Raw genomic sequence first — 27,551 nt, 5'->3', positions numbered from 1 at the left:
TATTCGATTTCTCTTAAGATTTGTATTTTGCCACGAAAAATTACATTCTATAAAATTATGTAAAAAGCTGTATATCTTACATTTCAAATATTTCAGCTGTTATGAAAAAATAATAGTAATAAAATAATAATAAAAATTAATAATGATAAAAATTAATAATAATGAAAATTAATAATAATAAAATGATAATAATAAAAAATTATAAATATTTACTAAGAGTTATTTTTTGCATGGAGTTATCTTTAGATAAACAAATTTTATATTGATGTGCAAACACTTTTCAATTCGCTTGAAATGTACTCGAGATATGGAGAAAAAAGCAAAATGTAGAATTTCCATTAAAAAGGTTCAAGCTTTATATCACTCAAATGACCAAACTATGGGGACCATATTTCCCCATAGTATGGGAACCATATTTCCCCAACTGCAGTTACCCTCTATATGTTCGGGGTCAGAAATCCGAGTCAGTCAAAAAAACGGTACGTTCTTCGGTGAAAATACGTTTTTGTGCCTGATTTCCTAACTGAAAATATTGTCTGCACTAATTAATAAGCATATTTGATGTCACTTCTTAAAGCCATTAAGATTGATTCCTAGAACGTGTAGATCGCATTAGATCAAGAGTTCTTTAGGGTGGTCAGTTTTTAATTTTATTTTTTCTCACGCACACTGCAGCAATATTAAATTTTGTATAATAATTAACTTCATTTCAACTTTCAGTAAAAAGGTTATCAACGAAAGGAAAGAGCAAAACATGTAGAAAAATATGGCATAATTTGTTGCATAAAAACTATTTATGTATCAATATATATCTTTTAACAATAATAGTAAGATAAACCTCTTTAATGTATAAATAAGTCTATAAAGATGCGAAAAATAAAGTTTATCTTTATAACTGGAAGTAAAGAGTAGATTTATAAAAAAAAAGGTGAGATAATCTTCAAAATTGAGAGAGATTTTGATATCCTTGAAAAGTATTGGAAATACACATTTTTGCTGGAATATTTGAAAAAAAAAATGTTTTTTATATGAATAAATTTTGAAGTGACAAGCAGATAGAAGCAGCTGTCAGTAAGTTGGGAGCTTGATGCGAAGATTATTCTCTTTTTTGCTTAAAAATGAAGGATGTTTGAAAAATCACCAAACTGCATTAATAAATTTCTGCATGCCAAAAAATGAGAAAAATATTTTATTTTAGATATGGAAATTTATCGGACAATGTCCTATTTATCATTATTGGAAATATAAGTTGTTTTGATTTATGGATTAACAGAAGGTGCACTGAGTAATAGTTATGGTAATAACTAAAAGAATATGGTAAAATAACATGGTAAATTTTTATCATATTTTGGTAGTTTTAAACCATTCTTTTTCATCTTAAAGAACATGCACAGACGAAACTTACGTTATTTTAATAATATTGCTGATAGCTCTGGGCTACAATCCTTATCAATTTGATTGTTTACATGAATTAATTCATGAATATATAATATGAAATTTTTTGTGAATGAATTTTGAAGTGATAAGCAGATACAAGTAGCTGCCACTAAGTTCTCCGCTTGAGGCAAAGATTCCTCTTTTTTTGCTTAAAAATGAAAGATGGTTAAAAAATAACCAAACTGTGCTAATAAATTTGTGCATACCGAAAACTGAGAAAAATATTTTACTTTAGTCATCGAAATTTATCAGACAAAGTCCTATTTATAGCTATTAGAAGTATAAGCTTTTTTGATTTAAGGTATAATGGAAGGTATATTTTTTCTTAGTGAACATACACAGCCAAAACTAACGTTACATTGATAATATTATTGATATTGCAGAGTTAAAATCCTTCCTTACCAATTTCGCTGTTTATATGATTTAATTTTCAATTAACTTTTATATGAGTATATTATATGAATTTTTATATGAATTGATTTTTATATGAATAAATTTTGAAGTGACAAGTAGACAGAAGCATCTGTCAGTAAGTTGGGAGCTATTCTCTTTTTTGCTTAAAAATAAAGGTTGTTTGAAAAATCACCAAACTGCATTAATAAATTTGTGCATTCCGAAAAATGAGAAAAATATTTTATTTTGGATATGGAAATTTATCGGACAATGTCCTGTTTATCATTATTGGAAATATAAGTTTTTTTTTTTGATTTCGGGGATTAATGAAAAAAACATTGAGGACGAAAACTATGTGAAAATTACCAGAATATGGTAAAATTTACCATGATTCTGGCTCTATGGGAACAGAAAAAACTTTGTTTCCATCAAAGCGTTTTGGTAATGACTTCTGTAAAATAAGCAGCAAAATATGGTCTTATAATCAGTGATAAAATTTGGTAAATATGGTAAAATTGGATAATTTTATCTTGATATTTTAGAGCGTGGAATGAAAACTATTTATTCTTTTTAATTAAGCTTTCAGTTATTTGTTTCTTACTAAATATGTGGTAATAAGAACTATAATTTTAAGAAACAGAATTTCCCGAAAAGCATATGAATGGAAAAATTACCAAATAGTTTGTTTATACATTTAGTTTAAAATAATTTTTGGTAGTTATTACCATAATTATGTTGTTTTTACCGTAACCATACAGTACGGGAATTTTACCAGATTTTTTTTTTACATGTGTAAGTGTTCAATTTTTTTTTCATTTTCTATTGATTTTATAACAAAACTAAATAAAAAATATTTAAAATACAAAAAGTCTAATATTTTTTAAAAAAAATTGCACTAATAAATGTAAAAAGATTTTTTCTAAGCATTTTTGAATCATATCTTTCGCTGTTTACGTATTAAAAAAAGCAATATTGAACATACCGGAGAAATAAAGTTATGTTTTCAATAGAAACCAATATGTACTGTAATAATTGTTGTTGTTGTTAATTTACGTCGCACTAGAGCTGCACAATGGGCTATTGGCGACGATCTGGGAAACATCCCGGAGGATAATCCGAAGACATGCCATAACAATTTTGATCCTCTGAGGAGGGGATGGCACCCCCGCTTCGGTAGCCCGACGACCTGCGCGCGAAGTCGAGCACTTTACGGTAGCACAGTTTATCGAGAACCAATACCGCACACCCTCGGTCCCTACGCAGACTGATCCAAGTGGTCACCCACCCGCACACTGGCCGTAACGAGTGATGCTTGACTTCGGTGATCTTCTGGGAACCGTGTCTTAACGATCAGTCCACTGCGGGACGTACTGTAATAAATTGAACTTTTAAATGTGCTTTTTGTAAATATTTAAAAAGTGTTTAATAAAAAGTTTAGTTATTGCACACATAGAATAAAAATGTCCGAACTTGAAAACTTTTAACTAACTTAAAAAGTATTGGAAAGTGTCCATTTTAGATCGCATTTTGAAAAACAATATTTTATATATTTCATTTTAAGGAACATTTTAAGTGTTCAGACATTACCGGAAAACTGAAAAAAATCAGGATACTTATACGTTTAAATGTATCAATGTGTCTTATCATAAATCGGAGAGAATTAAAATTTTCAATATACCGGTATTTAAATTTAAAAAAAAAAAAAGGAAAAAAAAACTGTTTTCAGTCAAATGCTATTTTTTGCTGCTATTTTTTGCTAAAATACAGGTTACAGATGTTTGAAGTTGAAAATTAAATATTTATTCTGTTTCGATAATTAAAATTAAAAATGGCCTCGCATTGTGAATTTATATCTCATTTATTCTACCTATTCGAAGAGACAAGTGATCTTGTAATTTTATTATTAGCTTCCCAATAAAATATCAAGTGGAATAGCATTTAACCTTTGGAGTGTAGTAATGTTTACCATTACATTCCACTTTTCCGGAAAATCTCAAAAAACTAGTCTAGACGGTTGTCAAATAAAAATACTTAGTTACTACTTCAGAAATTAAGCTTTTATGAATATAGAATTGTCATATTAACTCTTAAATGCATAGCTTCTTATAATATCACTGAAAATTTACTAGATAATTTTATTATATAATCTTAAAATATAAAAAAAGCAAACAACGCTTATTGTCAATCTAATTAATATCTAAATTTAAAAATAAGAATTAAAAATAATTAAAATTCTTCATAATTTAGCTGTACTTGCGCAACATGGTATTTCTGAAAGAAATCTTACTTGAAAAAATTACTAAATAAAATATCAGAAAAATTTGATCTATTTTACTGTGTGATGTAATTTTATCGATGCAAAATGACAATTTTTCTTCTGTTATTATAAACAATGAACGATATTTTTTAATATTTATTTTCGCTCAAAGTATATTTCTTCGATGTAAAAAGGTTAATTAAAATGTCAATTATTTAATAATATTATGGAAACATGATTCGAACTAAATTACAGATGATGTTAACAAAATATTGCATAACTAATGATGATTGCAAACACATTTATTTCTGAAATAAATTTAAAAACAATGCATGAAAAATTTTTTTTAGCTATTAAAGCAGTGATAAGCGAAAATTTTCTTTATTACAAGTACGAAAAGTACTCAGTGTTTTTAAACATAAACAAATTAAAACATATCACACTGGAAAAAAAGTTCAGTCAAATCTACCAGAATATGGTTAAATTTACCATGTTTCTGGCTCTATTGGAACATTAAAACCATCAGTAATGTTTACCGAAATGCTATAGCAATTATTTTGCTTAAATTAAATATAAAATATAATGTTATAATATGCGATACAATTTAGTATTTGTGACAAAATGTAGTAATATTATCATGATTTCTAAAAGTATGGAATAAAAATCATTTATTCCATTAAATTTATGTTTAAGTCTTGTATTTTTCACTAAATGCGAGGAAATAAAAACTTTAAATTCGAAAGCCAGAATTTCCAGTAAACCACAACCATCTGGCTGGAAAATATTCCAAATGAATGGTTTAAATACCGTATATTTAGATTTCTTTATTAGAACTATTCTTTTATTTATTTATTTTTTTACTAGAAATAGCATTATTATGCAGTACTGCAATTTTATAAGAATTTTTTTTACGTGTAAAAGGATATATCATAATATATCATTCAAGGCGTTTAAAAATGGCTAATACCATCTGGAGAAAAAAAAGAAGAGAAATTGAGATAAAACATCACGACACATATCACTTTTTGACTTGTTTTTTGCTATGCTTCGCTTATTCTAACAAGTCAATATTTAATGTGCTCCATGCTACATTTTTTGTAACATGTCAAGCTATAAATTATAAGGCATTAATTACAACAACTAATCTTAGTTTAAGATTTAGTATGGAGAGCGTTTTTATAAGCACGCATCTTAAACCATCACACTTTATGAAATTATATGCATTTTTATAGTAATTCGTGCCATTCAACAATAAATCATTCATTTTCTCTTTCAGTTAGCTTTTGTAAAGCATCACGTTTAGTCTGAAAATTACAGATTACCTTTGAGGAAAACTTAGTTAAAAAATATCATTGTCTTGCAGTAATTAACAATTTAGTCATTAAAAAAGATGTATGGATTTATTTAAGGGGACATCACAATATTGCGATATTAAATATACCCGGAGTTACTTAGAATATTCATTACTCAATCATGATACGCATTCTATTTTGCTTTGATTCTCACAAATGCTATATACTCACACAAGGGATTTAATATTACACAAAATGAGCTTGAAAATAGTTTTAGTAATGAAAAATATGAAAAGTTAGCCAAAAAATTATGGAACACATTAATAACCTTTAATCTACTAATTGGATTTCCTCGCTCTAGCTTCTAATCCTAATGGTATGAAAGGCTAACCTTAACAATGTTGTTTTTCTTGTAGAGACTTCATAATAAGTTAAGAAATAAGGCATAAAAACGTACTTTCGTTGAATAAACTTACGGCGGATTGGAACCTTCGAGCTTTTAAGTTTGCGATGTAACCGTAATCCGGAAAATATCTCCCCACTGTTTTCAACAAAAGAGTGGTCAAAAAATTCGAGCCTCTTTAGTGTTAAGTTAGATTTTCGCATATATGTTCTTACATCTAGAACTAGTAAAGGTAATCTTAAAAGAATTAACACAATTTTATTACTCAATTTTCCTTCTATAATTCAGTGTAAAAAATATTTTTTTTCTTAAATAATGTTGAAAATATATATGATTTTTAAGGTACATATTAACATAATTTAAGCTGTCAAATTTAAAATAAAAAAAAACCCCGAAATTACAAAAAATAGGTTGATTAGTTCGTGAAAAATGGAAATTTAAAAATACGACTTTTTTAAACTTTATTACTATTATACTATTTGGACGAATTTAGTTCTTCCTTATTTTGTCATTTGAAACATTGCGTTTTGTTCATTACGTTATTTAAAATCAAGTAAAAATTAATTGAATACATTGCAGTTCGAAACTAAGTTTTATTGTTATTAAATATAATAGCAAAAATTAATATCTTTAAAATTTGTACTGTGTATAAAATTGTGTTTGAGCAAACGAGTTTTTTAACATTAAACAAAACTCGCTTAAATAGTTCCATAACTGTAGTGAAATGTGCATAAATGCAAATTACACTAATGATTAAATTTTATAAAAATACAAGTACATTTGAAAGGCCCTAAACGTTTGAGGTTCATTTGTCTAAAATTTTGGGACGATATTTCCCAGCTTGCTACCCCTCTATCCCACATAGAGTTAAAAATTCGTCAACTAAAAGTAATGTTCATTGAAGGAAAGTAGGTTTGTCGTCTACTTTTGTAACTTGAAATATCGTTTACTTTTATTAATTAGTATTTTTAAAGACTGTCTCTTGATCTTTACGGTAATTATTATGTGGATATAACGGTATATCATATTTTTTGTTCCGAAAAATGTTCCGGTAAAAATAGGTCTGACGGTAAAAAGTACCGGCACTCTATGCGCCGGTACTTTTTACCGCAATAATGCATTTCAAGCAAGAAATAATGCATTTCAAAGAGGGGAGCTTTACCCTGATTCACTAACTTGAAATAGTTTTTCCTCGTAACAATAGTTTTCACTGCTCCAGACGAATGGCTAGGGGATTTCTTAGGAAAAACAAACTATATACAAAGATGCCAACTTGCTCCGGACAGCACATATATATTTTAAAGTGGTAGTTAATCAATTGCGATTCTTAGTTTAATAAATTCAATTTAGTGGATTTTTATCCACCACTATTTCTAAATAATTCGTAGGCTTATATAATTACGTTATGTGTTCANTTTACTTTGTAGTTAATTACCGTTTTTTTAATTATTTTGGCGTGTCCGGAGCAGTTGGCATCTCTGTATATACAATGCAGAAAAACTTTTTCATTAACCCTTTCGCGCCGACTGTCACAAATACGTGTAAGCATAAAACCGTATCAACCAAGGTAGAAAGATAAAGCTGGTAATCAAAGTAATTCTTTAGCAGTTTATTTGTGGGTGGGGTTATAATTGTTTGATTTATTTAATTCACCACTACTTGTTTCGAATTAAAAATTGTATAGTTACACTTTTAACACACATGGTTTTGATGTGTCAGATTTAAAATGAAAGCAAAAATAAATCTGTCAAATTAGCTATGCCCAAACTTAAGCTACCGCTTTTTGATTTTTACCATCCTGATACTTATTCCTTAGGAATACAATCATGACTCGCCCGCCACGAAAGGGTTAATTTAGGAATGCTTTTTTTTTTCATTTAAAAACTTTTATAAATATGACTCACCATTAGCACCTCTGATACAGAACTGATGCTGAGGATGAACATCGTGACGCTCACTATCACCGGCGGACCTATAAGACAAGACATGTTATTTATTAATCATGTGCAATTAATACAATTTAAATCGTTTATTGTAAATACAATTTGTTGCATTTTGCAGAAAGAAAATCTATTCGTTATTTTTTGCAAATACGTAACATTGTAAATCAAGTCAATATTATGTATGTAAACATCTTGATTTGCAAATATTTAATTACAGTAAATGAGACCTCTAGAGAAAAAAAATTATTTATTTTGTCCCCTTAGAAATGCTGAGTTAGAATCAGTGAATTTGCTTGTGCTTTATTCTAGATTAATATAAATAATGATTTAGAATAAAATAATAATTGGAATTAAGAATAATTAGAATGGAATATTTATTAGATTTAATTTTAGAATAATAATAAAAATTATGTTTGGACTAGAAGGAACATAGACTATAAGTTTATATTATGTATTCGCATGCACAATTTAGGAAAATGATAATTCCTTTCTTTAAAGTCACATCTTATTTTATCCATTTATCTTAACGCTGTGCAAATTTGTAATAATATGTACAGTGCACAGAAAAACAAACAAAAAAAAGTGGAGTACCTTGAATAACTTTTGATCTAAAGATGGAAAAATCAAATATTTAAAATTTGATTTCTGAAGAAATGTTCGACAGATTTTACTAAAATTTTGTATTTTGCCTAGTAATATTATATTCTTTAAAATGCCTAGTAATATTATATTATATTCTTTAAAACCATCAATAAAGAAAATAATAAAATTTTTTTATTAAAAGTTATGTTTTGCATGGAATTATCTTTGAAAAAACACATTTTATAATTTTGGGCAAGAAGTTTTCTATTCGCTTAAAATGTTCTCAAGATATCGCGAAATACGCAAAAATTGAAATTAACATTAAGGGATCCAAACTTTTGAGCCCTCTCCTGGCAAAATTATTGGGACCATATTTCCTTGATAAAAGGTATAAGGTATGTTTATTCAAAGAAATCACACTTTTGTACCTGATTTCGTAACTTAAAACACTTATTACTTAGCATTAGCATCGTCTGCACTTATTAATTAGCTTATTTGAGGTCCCACCCTCGAGCCAGTAAGATTAAGTTCCAGACTATGATGATCCGATCATTACATCAAAAGTTATTCAGGATTGGTTCGTTTTTTTTCAGATATTAGTTTTTGAGAAGAGAAAACCAAATATTCAGAATTGTTCGTTTTATAATCTTTCTGATTTCGCTCTCAAAATATTTTCAATTATTTTTATGTATGTATTTATCTGAGGACATGATTTCAAAGATTGACGAGAATTTTTCGAGAACAAAAATCCGAATTATCAGAAATTTTAATCACAACTTTTAATTTTTTCTGATTTCGTCCTTATATTTTTTTTAAGGAAATTATTGTTTCTCAATTGTTTTTATGTATGAATTTCTGCCAGGACGGAATTAATTATTATTTGAGAGGTTGCAAAATATTTGCTTTAAAGCAGGTAAAATATTAATTTTTTTCAAATTAAAGCCCATTTTCATTACTAAAGCTTGTAATCCACTTTTGTTTAGATGAGTGGTTGATAATTAAATGATATAATTATTCAAATCTCATCAATTGGAAATTAATATTGTCATTTTATTTTCTCAATTCCCTAATATTAAGGATGGATTTTTTAAAACTGAATTTTAATTTTCCTAAGCAAATCTCTTAATGAATATTTTTTCCTCCTAAAGTCTTGCCATGAATCGATGTTTTCTACTGGATTACAATCTGTACGACTGCTTCAAAATGAACATTTGTTTGGATCTTGAATGCAGCATTCGCTTTGATGACGAAAATTTACAATACGTGGATGTTATAGATAATTATTTTTCCGTTTTTAATTAGCTTATGTATTTTACTTTTGTATTTTGTTTTTGTATTTCATATTTGTTTGTATTCTTTTTCTCTTTTCCTGGACTTTAAAGAATTTATTTTAATTGCGCCATTGCAAAAATATTTTCAACATTAACAAAGCCAAAAAACAGAATCTTGACTTAAAACTTTCAGGGGTAGAAAAAATGTCACAGCATTTTGAAAAGCCTTTTTATATTTCGCTTAGTAAAAACTTTAGTTTCGATCATTTACAAGTAATTATGTATGCATGATGAAAAAAATTAACGTTGAGGTGGTTTTGAAAATTTTAGCTTTTCAGAATTTTTTTCTCATACTTCAATGAATATGGTTGAAATATTTTTACTTTAAAGAAACTAAAAACGGTTCTACCTCAAAGCTTTTAGACATACGAAATTTACATAAGCTTTTTGAAAATCCCTTACCTTATTTTTACACGGTGAAAAAATAAGTACTGTCAAAACTACTAGAATATGATAACATTTACAGCGTTCTGATTCTAGAGTATGCTTACTAGAGGAAAAGTTATTACGGTTTCTTTTTTTCATTTTTCGAACTGTAAATTTTACAACATTAACTTAAATGGTCAAATATTATTTTATTTAGTAAATCAAAATGCAAAACTTAATTACAACGTGGAACAAATGCAGCAAGTTTGCTCTGTACTGAGAAAAAAGAATTGTCAAAACAAGCGAAATATGGATAAATTAACCTTGTTTTCGGCTCTATGGGAACAAAAAAAAAAGCTCTGAAAATTTTCCAAATCGCTTCGTTAATGAGTTTGGCAAAATTAACAATAAAATATTGGTTATTTGGTAATCATTTGGTAATCTTGGTATAATTCGGTAATTTTATTATGATACCTTACATCTTGGTTTGAAATAGAGCCATTTATTCGGTTAGATTTACATTTCGGTATTGTATTTTTCACTAATTTTATGGTGTTAATAACTAAAATTTTGAGGACCAAAATTTCCAGCAAAACGTTAATATATATAAACTGAAAAAATACACAATTAATGGTTTAAATACCGCATATTTTAATTTTTTCAGATACTTAAACTAAATATTCTTTTATCAGTACTCATATTAAGAAAAAGGTAATAAAATGTTCCAAAAATTTTAAAATAAATTTAACGTAAATAAAAAAAAAGAAGAAAAAAATTTCTAAAATTAACAAGAAAATAAAATTTTTTGATATGTGATGAAATTTGGTAATCTTAGTAAAATTCTGCAATTTTATTATGATACCTAATAGCTTGGCTTGAAATAAAAAACAATTATGTGGCTATATTTGCTTTTCAGTATTGTACTTTTTACTAACTGTGTGGTAGTAATAACTACAATTTTGCAAACCAGACTATCCAGTTGACCGTTATCATGTAAACGGAAGTGCCATATTTTTGTTTTATTACCTTCATTTTGGCTTTGTTAACCGAAATTGTGTCTCTTTTTTTTATTACTAGAAATACCATTTTCAGTGCGGTAATTTTTCCTGCATTGTTAGAAATTTCTCGGAAAAAATGGTTAAATAGCAATTTATTGAATGGTTATTTTACCATATTTAGTCAAAACAGTCGAATAACCATAAATAGAATGGTAATCAAACTGTTAAATTTATAAAAAGCTGTTTATTAACTGTTTTCATCTAATACGGCTAAACAACTAGAGTTTTATCGCACCAACTAGAACCACCTAATGAAGCTACTTATTTCTTTGCAACTGTGTACACATCACAGCCGAGCGGGCTTATCTGTCTATCTCGTGGCCGCTAGAACTAGAGTTCGAGTCCTAGTGTTGACACCACAAAATTCCCTTCAAAACATGAAGAATTTCCAGTGTCCGACACTCTCCAATGCCCTTTTCTTTACGAAATGCCGAATTCTTATGTCTAGTTAAAATATTATTATTTTTTTTTTACGTTTTAGAAAAATACTAGTTGTAAATGGTTAAAAAACTGTATAGTTTTGTATTCATGGTTTAATAAACATACTTTTTGTAAATGGTTTCGAAACCATAAAGAAAAAAAAAAGTTCTTTACCGTAAACTTTACAGTTAATCGGATGAACAGACAGCTACCAGTAATTTTACCATAATTTTAGATTGAAAATTTTAACAGTGTACATTTTTCTCCATGTAACAGGTACTTAAACTAAAAATTCTTTTGTCAGTACTCAAATTTAAAAAAAAAAAATCTAAAAATTTCTTTTTTATTACATTAAATTTAGTATTTGAAAGAATACACGTATTAAAACGCTTTTAGATTTTCAATTCAGGTGCAGTTACGCTGAAATATGAAAAAATTGAAAAGCTTTATCACACAATATATAGAATTTAAACCGTCTACAGCAGATGCTATTTCCCACAAATATTTTCGAATGCTTTTCTCTCACCAACTCTTTATCTTATGTGCCGTAAAATGTATCATTCTGTCACATGAAAGACAACAATTTGCGGTTATGCGTTGCCGTCAGCTCCGTGTGTGACAACAAATCTTTGTGCGAAGCGACACCTGTCTTTAGAAGGTGTCGCGAAGATGATTGCCGTAGTCATGTTGGTTGGCCTTAGAAATTGAACCTAAGTCTTAAGATTAGATATTATAAAGATTTTTCTTTTGTTAGACGGGAGTTTTGACATTTTGAATTATGAGTTGTAATTTTATGTAATGATGTCATCTTAGATTTGCTTCAGGTTTTTTCTTCACAAAACATTTTTGAATTTTAATATGAAGCTAAAAATGTGTTGTGGTTGAGTTTTATTTTAAATTTGAGATAAATAAAATTACTGATATTTTGAGATAAATAAAGTTGAGATAAATAAAGTATTGAAATGAAAATATATAATCTGTTTCAATGTCTATAATTTTATTTCAATATATTTTACTTAATATTATAAATGTACCGAAAAATGTCAGTTGGTTTCACACAGAGAAAAAAATTCTGATAAAATTACAGTTCTGTATGATAATAACATTTCGGGTAAAAAAAAAAACACAATTTTGTTTAATTTATAAAAATAGTTTTGTCTAGAACGTATTATAGTTTTATTTTAGACTATTTTCAAAATGCACTGATTCCACACTGTTAAAAATAAATACTCAAATTTCATGAAACTTTCTTCGTTTTTGACGAAGCTCTTTCCTGTCATATGTTCCGAGCAAAAATTTCATCAAAGTGACAAAAAAACTATCGCAACTTCTACGAAGAAACAAATTTCGTCAAAATTAAGAAAAATATTTCGCCGTTTTATTATTTTTAAATAAGAAGAAAAAATTGCTCTGCATAATATATCTATTTTTCCAATAATCTCTTTATTGTGGACACCATGAAAATGAACCAATGCCACACAAACAAAATAAGTAAGGCAGATAGAAGAGAGAGATAAACTACACACATGCCCAAAGCAAGATTCGAACCCAGGATCTTCCTGCTAGGAGGCCAACTTCTTGACCACCATATGATCCCGTTTTCATGTGACGATATTTTATTTTGTCGGAAATATATTCGTCATATATTTGAAAGTTCAATTTTTATCACAAAGGCCGTAGTTTTGTGACGAAATGATACTCAAAATCGTATCCTACGTATAGCTGAATCGTGAAAATGCGAGTTTAATTTCTGAGAGTGCAATTCCAAAAAATTAACGTTTAATGTGGCCCAAAATGAACTGCAGATGTTGATAAAACAGAAATTAAATTAGCTCATATAATTATTAATTGTTATCATATATTTATTATATCAAGTAATAATTAAACTACTGCAATAATTATAAGTTGATAAAAATCACCAATAGGAAAATTCTTTTTCTTTCTAGATAACTACTCATCTAACCTGAAGTCTTTTATGCATTGAACATTCTTTTATTATTTGACTTAAGCTGCTGTCAACTTTTATGGTCTATGCGAAAAATATTTTTAGTTCAAGGCAAGTTAGTGAAATTGTGCTAAAGAACAGGAAATTGTTGAATTTCGCTTCAAAACATCATTGTGTAATTATCAAGTCACTTTCATAAACACTTAAAATGATTTATGTCAAATCATCACATTTACTAAACAAGTAGAGAATATTAAAGCATAAATTGTACTGAAACAAACAAGTACCCTTTTCAAGTATAATTTTAACAGCTATGATTTTATTAATGGTTGAGAATAATTTATTTATTTCACGTATAATGCTATATTTAATTTATATATGATGTTAACATTTATTTTCTAGTGTTACTTAAAAATGTATTAAAATTATGAATTTACTGATGTAACTCATGTTAAAGCTGTCTATTCAATTACCCGGGTCAAAGCAATGATGACCTGAAAGGTCATTCGGATACTTTTTAATTTTGTATCCTTATTAAGAGCATAAGGGTTGTCATGTAGGTACTCAACCATATTCATGATACTCACTTATACTCACTTATATTCTTAATACTCACTTATATTCATGAAGTGCGTTAAGAACAAATTTAAAGTTCATTAAAGTAGTGCTTCCCATTATTTTAGACTAATAAATAACATTGGGGATATTTAATGTTTTTTACTTAAATTATAACTGACTGATATGAACGCACAAAGCCCACAGCTCATCTTGAAATCGGGTCAATTAAATCAGAGGCAATTATCTCTTAAGCTAACCCTGGCGAACCTTTCTGCGATTTCGGTATCTTAATGATTACACTCTGTGGTTTTGGTGGTTGTCTCATGATTAGAAATAGCCAAATAAAAAATGCCAAAACAAAAAAAAGAAAAAAAAATATTTACTTAGTTACAAGTATTGTATCTTAGCTAATTTCTTACACATTTTCAATTTTATAATAAATTAGTTTTATCAGATCTTTGATGTTATATGACTTCATCATAAGAATCAAATTTTTCAGTCAAATTTTAATTTTTTTCTCAGCTACTCTGTAATTACAGTGGCGTACTATCTCTCAAAATTTGATGTGAAACAATCCAAAAAAATTGCGGCAGAAAACACTTTTTTTTTCAAGTTGACACCAAATTAAATTTTCATATACAATTTAGCGGGTGTAATTAATAGTAGAAAGACTGAAATACCTATAAATCCCAAAAGCAGTCAAAATGACTGCATTGTGAATGAATAACTAATGTATAAAGAAATTTGTTTAAAATTAATTTTTAATACTTTTTATATTATTTTCAGTTATATAACAAGTTATTAGTAAAATTCAACAATGAAAATAATTATAAAATTCACAAAATTCTAGGAAATTAGATTATTATACACATCATTGTCTTTCTAATAGAAATTAAAAAGCAGTCAAAATGGCTTCCTCGGGCAATCTAGTGTTAAATATAAATCTCGAAGCTTAAGCTTAAAGCTCATGCGAATTCTCAGAATACCTTAAATATTTTCACTCCCGAAAACACCAATGTTGGCGCGCTTTAGATATCATTTGTAGATTTTTTACATTTGAATTGTTGGAGAGGGTTCGTTGTCTTCAACACATTTGCTGAAGCAAAAATTAGCTCTGAAAATATGTAGGAGAGAGTGGGGTAAGACCGCCTAGTGGAGTGAGGCTGAGTTTCTCGATTGCTTTGAAATTAGTTCTGTTTTTTAGCAGACCAACACTAAACTACCCGTTACTAGTCAAGAAGAAAGACCTGTCATTTTGGTACACGGAGAAAAATCTGATGAAATTAACGTTCTGTATAGTAATAACATTTCTGGTTAAAAAAACTAGTGGTTAATAAAACCAAAATATACAGTAATTAAATTATTCATTTGGTAATTTTTTCTGCTCATGCTATAGTGGTTCACCGTGAAATATAGTTTTAAAAATTATAGTTCGTATTGCCCCACATTTAGCAAAAAATACAAAACTGAAAAGTAAAATTAATCAAAAAAGGGTTTTATGCTATACTTTGAGGAGTCGTGATTAAAATATCAAATTTTTCCACGTTTAACAAATTTTATCTCATATTATAAAACCTAATATTATTGTTCAATTTACTAAAATCATTAATAAAGCGTTTTGGTAAAAACTACCGTGCTTTTTGGCGTTCCCATAAAGCAAGAAAGACGGTATATCTGACCATATTTTGATAGATTTGACAATATTTTTTTTTTCTCAGTGGACATGTTTAGGAAGTGACTTGAGTTTTCACTATAAAGGAATGGTGTATGATCATGTTGCGCTATATAAAGCAAGACATAATCATAGAAGCTAGAAATTAATGAAACGGTCAATTTAAAAAAATACGCACTGGGTCGAAAATCTAAAGGAAGTGGGAAATATTTTCAAAAAATGCATTTAATGAGACAAAACTAGATTGCTCAACCGCACTTCCTAGGGAGAGCATAGTTAAAATTTCAATAGGAATTCTTTTTCAAACGGAAAGGTATTTATTAGGGCCAAAATTTTTCTCCCATTTTTGGTCCACAAATGACTTTGTTATCTCAAAATAAAAATAGTGTAAAGATTGTTCAAAACGGTCAAATAACCGTAAATTAGATGGTATTCAAACTGCTAACTCAGAGGAAAACCGTTTAGTAGTTGCTTTAACACAATACGGTTAAAAAACCATTATTTAATCCCACCAACTAGGTCTACGTAATGAAGCCACTTAGTTCCTAGCAGCTGGGTACATATTATAAACAAGAGGGCTAATTTGTCAGTTTATAACTAACAGAGGGATGGTTCAAGTCTCAGCGTTGACCCTACAATATTTCCTCTATTCCCGTCAACACATGGCGAGTTTTCAGTGTCATGCACTTTCCAATTTCTGACTTTGGTCAATTAGAATATGATAATCTTATCCAACATGGATGGCAGAACCATAAACTGCTTGCCACAAAAAAATCTAGTATTTCCATGTTAGTTGTAAAAAGTTAAAGGACCGTACAGTTTTGTATTGTTGTTTTTAATCGCGCTTGTTGTGAACCTGTGGGGAGAGCAGTATTCGACCATGTCAACCGTCATCTATGAAAAGGTACCCCGACACAGAGCAACACCTCCTAGAAAGAACAGGCCTCAGCACGGGTTACCATAGATCCCTTAGTAGTCCAAACGTAATGACATATTTTGTATTTTCAACCACTGCGCAGCTTAGTACCCCTAACGTAATGACATCTTTCGTCTACTGCGCAGTTAACTTCGTCACATCGGACTACTAAATTGATCCGTGCTGAGGCCTTTCTACTTCTAGGAGGTGTTGCACAGAGTCGAGTTAACATCTCTTATATACTAGTGAACTGTAGTTGTAATTTTGTAGTGGTAGATACGCTACAGTACTCCCCCACTAGAATTATATCTGTGATAGAATTCGATGAACGAATACCACGAGTTGATTCATTGCTGTTTTGTGAGAAGCCGGGAGAGCTGTATTAAGATAACCGTATTTTTTTGAGTGCTGAATGTGAGAGGTGTATTTACTTCACTGTCGTAGTCGCTCCTATGTTGCCGTTAGCAGTCGAGTAATCACAAGTATGCAAGCCGACGTTGCGTGTGATCGAGACGAGACTGAGTAGCAGCAGTGCGAGGAGGTGGATAATGTCGCAGTCACAAGTCACGCAAGTCAACTGTTCAATGTGGATCATTCATCGAAGTAGGCGTTACTGCCAAGATAGGCGTGTTCACTTCACGTCCGAAGGTCACCAATGTGGGGAGAGAGCAGTATTCGACCATGTCAACCGTCATCTATGAAAAGGTACCCCGACACAGAGTGACTTGACTTGACTTGATAGAAATTGGAGCAAAGTACCTGCCCGCGGAGCGGGCATCTCACTTCTTCATCTGGTTGTTATGATAATAGTTGTGACTTATGGCATGGGTTAACATGTCTTATATACTAGTGAATTGTAGTTGTAATTTTGTAGTGGTAGATACGCTACAAACCTTTTCAAAATGGTAAATGGAAAAAATGCCCTTTACCGCAAACTTTACAGTTAGTGTGATGGACAGATTGCTTCCGGTTATTTTGCCGTAATTTTAGGATGAAAATCAAATAATGCATTAGGTCATAAGCATTAAGATATAAGCTTTATTGGTGATTTTGTAAAGCAATTCACAGAACTAATTAAAAACCAAAATTGTGTTTTGTACATCATAAAAAATATATGAATGTTGTTTGTTTCTAAAAACAGAAGCTTTTCCTTTCCAACGAAAAAAACAAACATAAAAAAGGGGAAAGAAAAAAACACTTGACAAAATGCAATTCCAGAATGAGTTAGATTGTGACAAGTATTAATTTCCGAAGAGATTGGATTGTGACAAGTAAAAACACGGAACAAAAATCGATAAAAGTAATAAAGCGAAAGGAATTCCGCTGATGATTGGATAAAATTAGTTCTTGAGAGCTTCAATTAAAATAACAAAAATAAATTATGGGAGATATTATTTTCCGCACTTTTTTTCCACCTGGTTTCAATGTTTTTTTAGTCTTTCGAATATTAATCATTATTAATACAAAACAAACCCTCTGATTCGTAATTTATTTTTCGGTCGGGAAATTAATAAGAAAGAAGTTGCGAATTAAAAATTAGCTATTAGGGTGATATTTATCATTATTTTTATTTAAAGATTTTGTGTTGTCTGTACTTATTGGCTAGTTATTTTACAATAAAAATTTAAAATGAAAAAGCAAATACAAAAAATAATTATTGTTTAGAGGTAAGGGAAAATGAATTTTTAACTTTTATTAATTGAAGTTATCAATTTTGATGAATCGTTTCATACAATTTAACAACTGAGCCTATACTAACATACAAAACGCCTGCAATATTCTTTCAGGCATTATAATTAGTATATTATTACATTTTAGGTACATTTCGTGATTTGTGAAGTGTTATAATATATTTATTATGCATATTCAGTAATAATGTGCATTCAAGATTCCATTTTTAGAGAATTAAAATTTTAAATGTGCTTAGGAAAAGCAACGTTTTTCTGAGAATGTACTATATAAAGAATTTAATTAATTATCGTTTAACAGTTTTTAAATAGCGAATAACCGGTTAAACCTGATTTTAGAGTTGCATTTCTGACTGCGTGTTAAAAAAACAAAAATTTTTACATTCTTAATATTGCATATATGTTCACTAAAAACAAATTCTATAAATCTTTGAATTTTGAGTTAAATATCACAATTAATGCTTGTTCCTTCAGAGCATTCTAATTTTTATTGTAAATAATCTAGCTCATTTTTATTTTACATAATCTATGTGGAGCAAGAGTGCGCCAGGTTTCGTGGGTTCCCATCCTGGTGATGATTGAGTAGTATTTCACTCAATCTTTTTCCGCCGTAATGAAAAAATATGGTAAATATTAAATTCAGAGAAAAAAATACTAATTCGTGAATCTAGATTCCTTTTATCTTACAATTTCAGGATTTTTTATTTTTGCATTTTACTAAGACGTGGTGAAATTTACATGCACCACTAGCAAGCATGCTACTGTGTCATCTAGTTAGAGTAAGTAACCTAAAACAACTAGACTAGGTTAGTATGACTATAAACACATGTAAGCAAATATAATTATCTCTATTCAGATTCTAAAAAAATAATATTCAATTATTCAATATTTTGGAAAAAAATTAAACTAAAAAATATATTTTTTCCTTCGTAAAAAGTATCGTGGTTTATCTTCTTTAAATAAATTATTGTTTTTAAAATAATATTCCGAACCTAACTGTTAAAAATTAGAAAATTAAAAAAAAAGTTATGAGTTTTGACTCTTAATAGTAAGCCATAATCGCCAGTTAGGAGTTTTTTATTCTCTCAATCCATTGCTTTCTTTCTTGTGTCGACTTAGCTTCGGTTGTTTCATTAGCAGTTCGAGAACTTTGTTTTTGTTGTTTATTTTGCATTTGTTTGCTGTTTGTAAGCTATTCTACGCTTTAGAGCTCTAAGAGATGGTACTTTTTTAAGGTTAAAGGTTTGGAGTGAAGATAATTAGATTTACAAGCAGCTAATCAGATTTTTCGAGGACTTAACAGTGTGAATACAACAGAATAGCAGACATGTTTTTACCTCAAAAAAGTTCTTTTCTTTAAAAGGATACATTTGTTAACAAGGTAAATTAAATGAGACAGGACTATAAACTTCCTTAGTGTTAAAAATATCTGGTATTTTTCTAAGATGGTCAGAAAATTGAGAACTAATTGATTAGAAAAGGCTTAAATATTCACAGCATATATTTTTTAGTAAAGAGCATGTTTTTGTGGTTATATTGAGTTAGACTTAAGTGATGCAAGTTTTATCTTTTATGTTTATGCTTTTGCTAACGTAACTCTTTTTGATTTCAATATACGTACATCGTATGATTTAAATAAGGAAATAGTTATTGTAAATGCCAATTTTGTAAACAATTATATTTTGCTTTAGAAATTATGATTTAACTTATAAAAATTATTTTAATTGAACTGAACGGTTATAAAATATTTTTATCACACTGAATAAAACAGTATGGTTGAAACTACTAGAATTTGGTAAAAATCTTTCGTATATCTGGTTCAATGAGAACACCAAAAAGCTCGGTATTTTTTACCGAAGTACTTTGGTACTAAATTCAAGATAAAATGTTGTTTCTGAATACGCGAATTTTTATATATATCGTTTTATAATATATGCCTTAGAGAGCATGATAGTAAAAAATATATATTCGGTTAAATGCATTATACGGTTTTGTATATTTCACTAAATGTGTGGTAATCAGAGCTATAATTTGGAAAAAAAAACTAAATCGGTAAATTTTTACCATATCAACGGAAAGAAGCATTAATACCGTATTTTTTTGTTTTATTAACCAGAATTATTTTTTTTTTTGCCAGAGTTGTCATTACCATAAAGTATGCTATATTTATAATATGCTATATATAAGCTATATTTGCATGAAAGAGAAAACGAGGGTGTATAACCGCCAGATAAGTATCTTATCACCAAAATACACTTTATTTCAGCAGAAGTTAAAAATTGGATAAATTGTTAATTTATAGTAAGTGTATAGTTACAATTTGAAATATATTTGAATGCTCAAAATAAGTTGCTAAATTCTGACGAAAAAAATGAGAAGAATAGAAGATGACTTTCGAGATATTCAGGATCATCTTAACTATCCGACAAACTCTCCAGTAAATGTTATATTTTCATTTTAATTCGATTGGCATAAAAAGGTTGCTTAACCAATGAATATTCAAAGTTAAGGAAGGCTAACGTCCATAGACATATTGCAAACCTGTCCCCAAAGGTTTGATGCAGTCCCTGTGTATAAAGGAAAAAACAACATTTAGAGGCACAACAACAGAGTATTTGTAACTTTTGACTCCCCCCAACCCCTACTGGGGTTAGGGAGGAGTCAAAAAGTTCTCTTTTCATTTACTGTTGGTTTGTTCTGCATTTTTACACTATTGATAAACACTACTGTAGTATTAGTTAAGATATTTCTTTAAAAATACATTTATATCGCCCATGTTATTTAAATCTGCTAGCTCATTTTGACATAAAAATAAAGAATAAAATAGCGAGATTTAGCATACCCAACTGTATTTGTCCAACAACTGGTTCACACGTGATGTACCTTCTCGATTGTCACTTTCCTTCTAATGCGCAAGCACTGGATCGTAATACATTTGGCGCTCTGCTAAATTTGCGTGTGTCGCTCATCCAGTAAGTTGAGTTTTTTTTTTATTTATTTTTTTGTTAAAGCACTCCACAAAGAACAGTTCCCCGCGTTAGTTACGTATTTGAAGAGCTGGACTTCTTCTCCTTTTTATATTCTTTGTGTTTAACTAATACTTTTTTCAAACTTGTAATAGAAATATTAGTATACCGAGCTTGTTTCCTAAGAGATTGAATAAAGGCATGCAAAAAACTTTTTTTTAAAAAAAAATATCTTTTTTTTAGTTTTTATTGTGAAACTTGTTTTTGCTTCATTTTTTTTCTTTAAAGCTTTGCCCAGGCTCTCAAATGCAAATTTTCTTTCTGCTGAAAATGTAATTATAAAACCAACTTTCAGTTTTAGTTTGTTGAAGAAAGTATATAAAAGTCTGCGCAAAGGAACCTTATTTCAGTGATGGTCATAAAATCTAAAACAAACCTTGAGACGGTGAATTTATTATCGGTTTGGGAACTCCTTCTACTCTTGATTTACGAATGATGATTTAGTCCTGATTTCAGGTAATTTTTCTAGCTTTGTTTTGTAACGGCAGATTTTATCTATCTCGATATAAAGGAGTTGTTTATGCAATCTCAATACAAACCTCATAGCGCTTGAGCTAGCATAGTTAAATTCAACATTATTTCAGGCTTGAATGGTTTATTTGTAAATCATTTAAAAACCTTGTTGGGCTTTCTGAAAAAGGTTGTCGCTGACATTAAAATACACCTTACACTGCTATCTAGGATGCGATTTTGAAGGGAATATCACTGAAATTACTTGAGATAGACCACAAATACGACTTGCATTGTAACTGTTACAAAACATTTTAAGTATCTATCTTTTTGCATAATTATTCCTAGAAGACTCTGAGCAGACGTATACTGTCTAAATACTTAACTTAATGAAATAACTTTAAATAAATTGAAAATAATTTAATGACTTAATAATAATTTGGAAATAACTTGATTGTCATTTTAAATCCGGTATGAAATATATAACATCTAAAATATTTTTTACGCGAAATCTGGAAAAACTTTCAGAAATGTGTCAAGATATTTTCAAATATTTTTTCGAAATTGCTTTAAAGTATGCTTTTTTCATACTTTTCCTCACACTGATGCTGGTCTACGAGCACGGCTTGTAGTTAAATTGCTACGAACTTTTTTTTAAAAATTTGCATATTTGCAACCCTGTTAAACCAGGAGACTCAAAGCAGAAGTGTAGTGTGCATGCACGATAACACTACTCAATAGCCATTTTGAATCTGATATTAATTATAGAATATACAAAATAATTATTGCGCGGAAGTTTTCAGGACTTTGTATCCAATGAAGGTTTTTAAAATATTTAATTTAAATCAATGTTTTTAAGCATGAGGTTTTCGTGCCTTTTTTTCAAATCTAAAATGATGATTAAAAAAAATTCACAACGTCGTATTTTGCGTCGTATTAGATATCTCGCCTTGCTCACATGTATAATAATGGTAAAGTTTACGCGTCATTTTAATATTTTCTGTTTGAAGGTGTTTTTTCTGTGATTAATAAATAAAGTGTAATAATATTATTTATAAATATGTTTAACTATTCAATTTATAAATATAAGTCAAGCACTCTGCAACTTCCTTTTGTTGGCAAGGAGTTCATAAAAGTTAAGCCAGCGCAGTTTTGAAAGTAATATCATATGGGAAGAACTGGGGTCAGCGTTGAGCTTCAGCCACCTTATCTTATATCATTCAAATGTACTTAAAAAAATGGGGCGATAAGAAAAACTTAAGCGTTCCATTGAGTTCAAAAGCTGAAATTAGTTGAGTAATCAAATTTGATGAAGCAAATTACTACAAAAATAAATTATATAAAATCATAATTAAATCTGTTTTTAGTAAAATTAGATAATATCTGGATCTTTCCCCTGTTTCTTTTGCAATTTCGTTCTCAGTTATTATTCTTTCTCGCAATACAGGAAAAAGGAAAACAATGCAAAACACTAAACCAATTTCTTAAACAGAACTTGGCAATTTTAATTTCAAAATTGCAAAAATTTATTACTCATTCAAAATTTATAACGATAATTAAATGTACGAAAATAAATGCGTTACTTCCTGCAAGTAATCAATACGTAATGCATCAAAATATTAATTCAATTTAAAACGCTAATTCAAATCGATCCTTTATTTATTTATTTATCTTTTCTTTCACTAATTAAACTCACGACTTCCCCCACTAAATAATAATCCAATGATTTGACACATGGAAATACTGATTAGTTCATTAAATTGGAGAAAAAATATCATCACCAATGATAGTATTAAACTGTAAGGGTATTTTTGGACTCATTTCTGTGTTGTTTCTTTTGCTTTCAAGATGACTCTATTTAAATAAGTTTTTAAGTGCCAGTTAGTCATTTTATTGTATTAAAATTACTAATTATCCAATTTTTTATCTCCTGAAATTGATCATTCTACTAAGAGAACCGGGAGCTAATTCTAATTCTTCTTATTAAGAAATCAGTAAAACTTTATGGGCAAAAGTTTTGTACGAAGTTGTCTCGTTCCGTATAGTGTAGGAGTCTCACTTAAAATCGCTTTTCAAATGCGTAACAAATCGATGTAACCACGTTAATTTTTTAAATCCATTAAGATTTTTCTTAAACTTTTCTAGATTTTCTTGGAAAAATTGTAAAAATTTATTACTCACTTAATCTTGCATGACAATAATTAAATCTGCAAGAACAAATATATTTCTTTAATTAAGTAATTAATGCTTAAAACATCAAAATAATAATTTAATTTAAAATGCTTAGTCGAATCGATCCTTTATTATTTTTATTCCTTGACTTTCTCTTGGCAGCATCTAATAAATGAAAATTGTTTGCATTTTTTCAATGATTTTACATAAAGATGATAAATACTGATTAGTTTAACAAACGTGAGAAAAAATACCATGCTCAATGATGATATTAAATTTTAATGGTATTTTTGGACACATGTCTAACTGGTTTCTTTTACTCTTAAAATGATTTTACTTAATTAAATTTTGAAGTGCCAGTAAGTCATTTTATCGTATTAAAATCATTAATTATCCAATTTCTTATCTTCTAAAATCGATAATTCTACTAAGAGACTCGGAAGCTAATTCTGAGTCTTTCCATTAAGAAATCAGTAAAACTTTCTGGGCAAAATTTTTGTACGAAGCAATCTCATTCCGTATAGTGTTGGAGTCCCACTTAAAAGCACTTTGCAAATGCGTAACAGATTGATGCGAGCACGTTCATTTTTAAAACCCATTAAGATTTTTCTTGGAATGGGGATAAATTTAACGCCTGAATTCAGAACATAACTATTTTAATCTTTGTAAAAAGAAAAATTGAAATATTTGAATGTTCATAATGGTATATAATTGAATCGAGCAACAGCAATATTTTCTAAGGAGATGTGCAATTTATTTTTAATGTTTGTAAAACTAAACTACTTATAAGCTAATTTAAACATGGAATTAGTTTTTCATTCGCATTTAGTTTGTAATGAATAATTATTTATTTGAAGTTTTTTGGAAATATTTCCTGTGACCCATTTGTCAACAATTTAGTTTCTAATAAATTGTTGTAGTATATATAATGAAATACCTGAATTTTCATAAAAGTATAATTGAATCTAGAAATTTTGACAGTCATTTTTTTTCCAAAAAAAAATCCTTATAAGCCAATTAAATATTTAATTAAGTTTTTACAAGTATTAATTAACTCTAATTAAAATTTGTTTCAAATACTTCAGATATTGTTTTTTAATAAAGTTCAGGACATGGCTAGTGTGTTTTTTGCTGTTATAATGTTACTTTCGAGATTTTTTTTTAGTGTGGCATGAGTTTTAATGATACTGAATGGCAGCTACAGAAATTTGTCCAAGAAGATAGACAGTCACAATTTCACGAACTTAAAACGAAGAGCCTTTGATTCGTACATGGTTTTCCTGCTTGTAGTACACTGTTAGAAATTTCTCTAAAAAAGTGGTTAAATAACAATTTATTTAATTGTTATTTTACCATATTCTGCCAAACCAATTAAATAATCATAATATTTAACTAGCCATTCAAACTGTTTACTGTGAGAAAAAACGTTTACCAATTGCTTTCACATAACACTGTAAAACAACCTGAATTTTACCCTCCCCAACTCGGCCCACAGCCATTGAGCGAATTATTTTCTGTAGTTGGAAGCTAAGCTATGTAATTCATATTTTTATTTTTTCTCATTGAAAGCTTAATACAATAGCGAAGGCTTATGTAATAAAAGTGAGGTGAACACCTTATGTAGCTTTTCAGTTCATTTCAGCTGGGTAGATACTTTAGCTAAGGAGCTAATTTGTTAGTTGAAAGGGGTTCGATTCCCAGCGGTGATACCTCAATATTTCCTCCATTTCTTCCACTCATGAGTAGTTTCCAGTGTAAATCGGGAAGCTTGTACTATTGAAATACGAAACTTTCTCCCAAGCATAAATGGAAGCATCACAGAGCTGTTTAACACAATTTTAGTTTTTCCCATATCTCACAATAACCACTACATAATCTATTTAAGCCGCAATCCGCGGTTCACTTGACAGAACACAACTCAACTACTAACTCTGAAGCCAATTACCTAACAGAAAGCTTAAAATAGCTTAACTCTATGTCCAGTTAAAATTCATTGTTTATGGTTTTGAAACTACGCTACTTGCAAATGGTTGCGAAACTGTATAGCTCTGTTTTGCCGGTCTTTTAACCATACTAGTTGCAAATGTTTTCAATCCTGTAAAATAAAAGGAATATTCCAAGTCGATAACTTTAGGTTAATTGAATGGATTTACTCCTGCTGTTTACTTTACCATATTTTTTTTTGATAAAAAAGTCTAACAGTGCACGAGTCGCAACAGCTCAGTGGTTAAGGCAATGGGCTACCGTTATGAAAGGCCGGAATTGTATTCTCGCTGGTGATTTGAAACACGTGAAACTTCAAATCGTTAGGTATTATTTGATTTGAGAAGTATGGGAGAGCTTCTATGAAGCATCGCAACAAACTGCTTCTATTAAGCATCGCAATGCTGCACGAACTGATTCTATGAAGTCACTGGTATCGAATTTGTGGAGTCCACGATCTTTTTTAGTTGACAACATCTTGTTTTGGGAGTTTTTACATTTTTCTAATTTTACCATTTTAAAAACACGATATATAATATTTTTTAAAGAATAATGTCAACTAATGTACCATAACTCGTATTTTTTACGACGATATGAAGATACCTAAAATATAATTTAAAATAAATGAACAAGATACTTACATTTCTTTAAAAATTATTCACGTAAAATATTCGCCCAAACTATGTTGAACACTCTAAATTAAACTTACCGATTTCTTTACTTTCAGAAACATGCTTGATGAAAATATAAATAATAACAATAATATCATGACTTACCTTGAAGAGCAAAGAAATTTAAACATTAATCAATAATAGAGTTTTTGACTATTATTTTAAAGCATTGATTCAAAACTTGGCAAGTTTGTCAGTTAGTGTCACACGTAGAGTTGTTTTATATCATAAATTTATTTTTCGATCTCAAAGAAAAATAAAATGAAATTGCTTTGTTTCTTTTTAGTGGAAAACTCTTTTTTCTCTGCTTTTAGGAATACAGAATGAATTATTTAACTTTGATGAGTTTAAATAAGTAAACTGAAATAGTATATTATAGCATTAAATACTGACCTAAATGATTTGCATCATTCAGTTTCGACTTTTGCAAGGAAAGAAATAACTGGAACTACCTTTTTTAATTTTTAAAATTAAATGTCTATCTCTAGAGGCCAAATACTACATAGTTATAGGAATCAAAATTTTAAAAAAAGGCAACTTACTTTTACACAACTAGTTAAGGTAATCCAAAATATTTTCATCTATAGTTACATTGTATACATGTAATTAAATTAAGAGCTTATTTAGAGAAATCTAATTAAAATATTTTATTTTAAAAATCAATAAAAAAATGAAAATTGATAATGAATGGAATTGTTTTAAAAAATGAGTTTTGTTTAAAAAAGAATTCTCACCTCCGTAATTCGGTCTGACCCGCTTGTCATAGCCCTGGTCAAAGAATGCGTTGAGAATTTTGGTGATGTTGACTCTGTCATCCCTGAAAATAACAAGGTACTTCAAAAAAGGGAATGAACACATTCTGAATTACACAATGAATTACATGTTGAATACCATTGTCAGCTTTTGCTTCAAAACATTAATATTGAGATTGAAGTTCGAACGAGATGTAAAAAAAGGTAAAATTTGGTTGCTATTAGACCTTAAAAAA

The 27,551-nt window shown here is 29.0% G+C and overlaps 1 protein-coding gene across 7 annotated transcripts in view; it reads right to left on the bottom strand.

Moving 5' to 3' along the window:
- LOC107442615 (gamma-aminobutyric acid receptor subunit beta-like) overlaps positions 1 to 27,551 on the bottom strand; it is a 299,717-nt gene that overhangs the window by 224,525 nt on the left and 47,641 nt on the right. For 4 of the 7 annotated variants that reach the window (XM_016056222.3, XM_016056221.3, XM_016056223.3 and 1 more), the window contains exons 2-3: positions 27,298 to 27,380; positions 7,687 to 7,754 (exon numbers count right to left, since the gene is read on the bottom strand). In XM_016056222.3, the coding sequence (XP_015911708.1) occupies positions 7,687 to 7,754; positions 27,298 to 27,380 (151 nt within the window). The remainder of the gene's footprint in view (positions 1 to 7,686; positions 7,755 to 27,297; positions 27,381 to 27,551) is intronic. The other 3 variants (XM_071188359.1, XM_071188360.1, XM_071188358.1) reach the window with 1 other exon arrangement.

The sequence above is a fragment of the Parasteatoda tepidariorum genome, chromosome X2 (genome assembly GCF_043381705.1).
Source record: "Parasteatoda tepidariorum isolate YZ-2023 chromosome X2, CAS_Ptep_4.0, whole genome shotgun sequence".
Taxonomy (NCBI): Eukaryota; Metazoa; Arthropoda; class Arachnida; order Araneae; family Theridiidae; genus Parasteatoda; species Parasteatoda tepidariorum.
The sequence above is the reverse complement of the archived record's forward strand: the minus strand, read 5'-3'. Positions and strand labels throughout refer to the sequence as shown.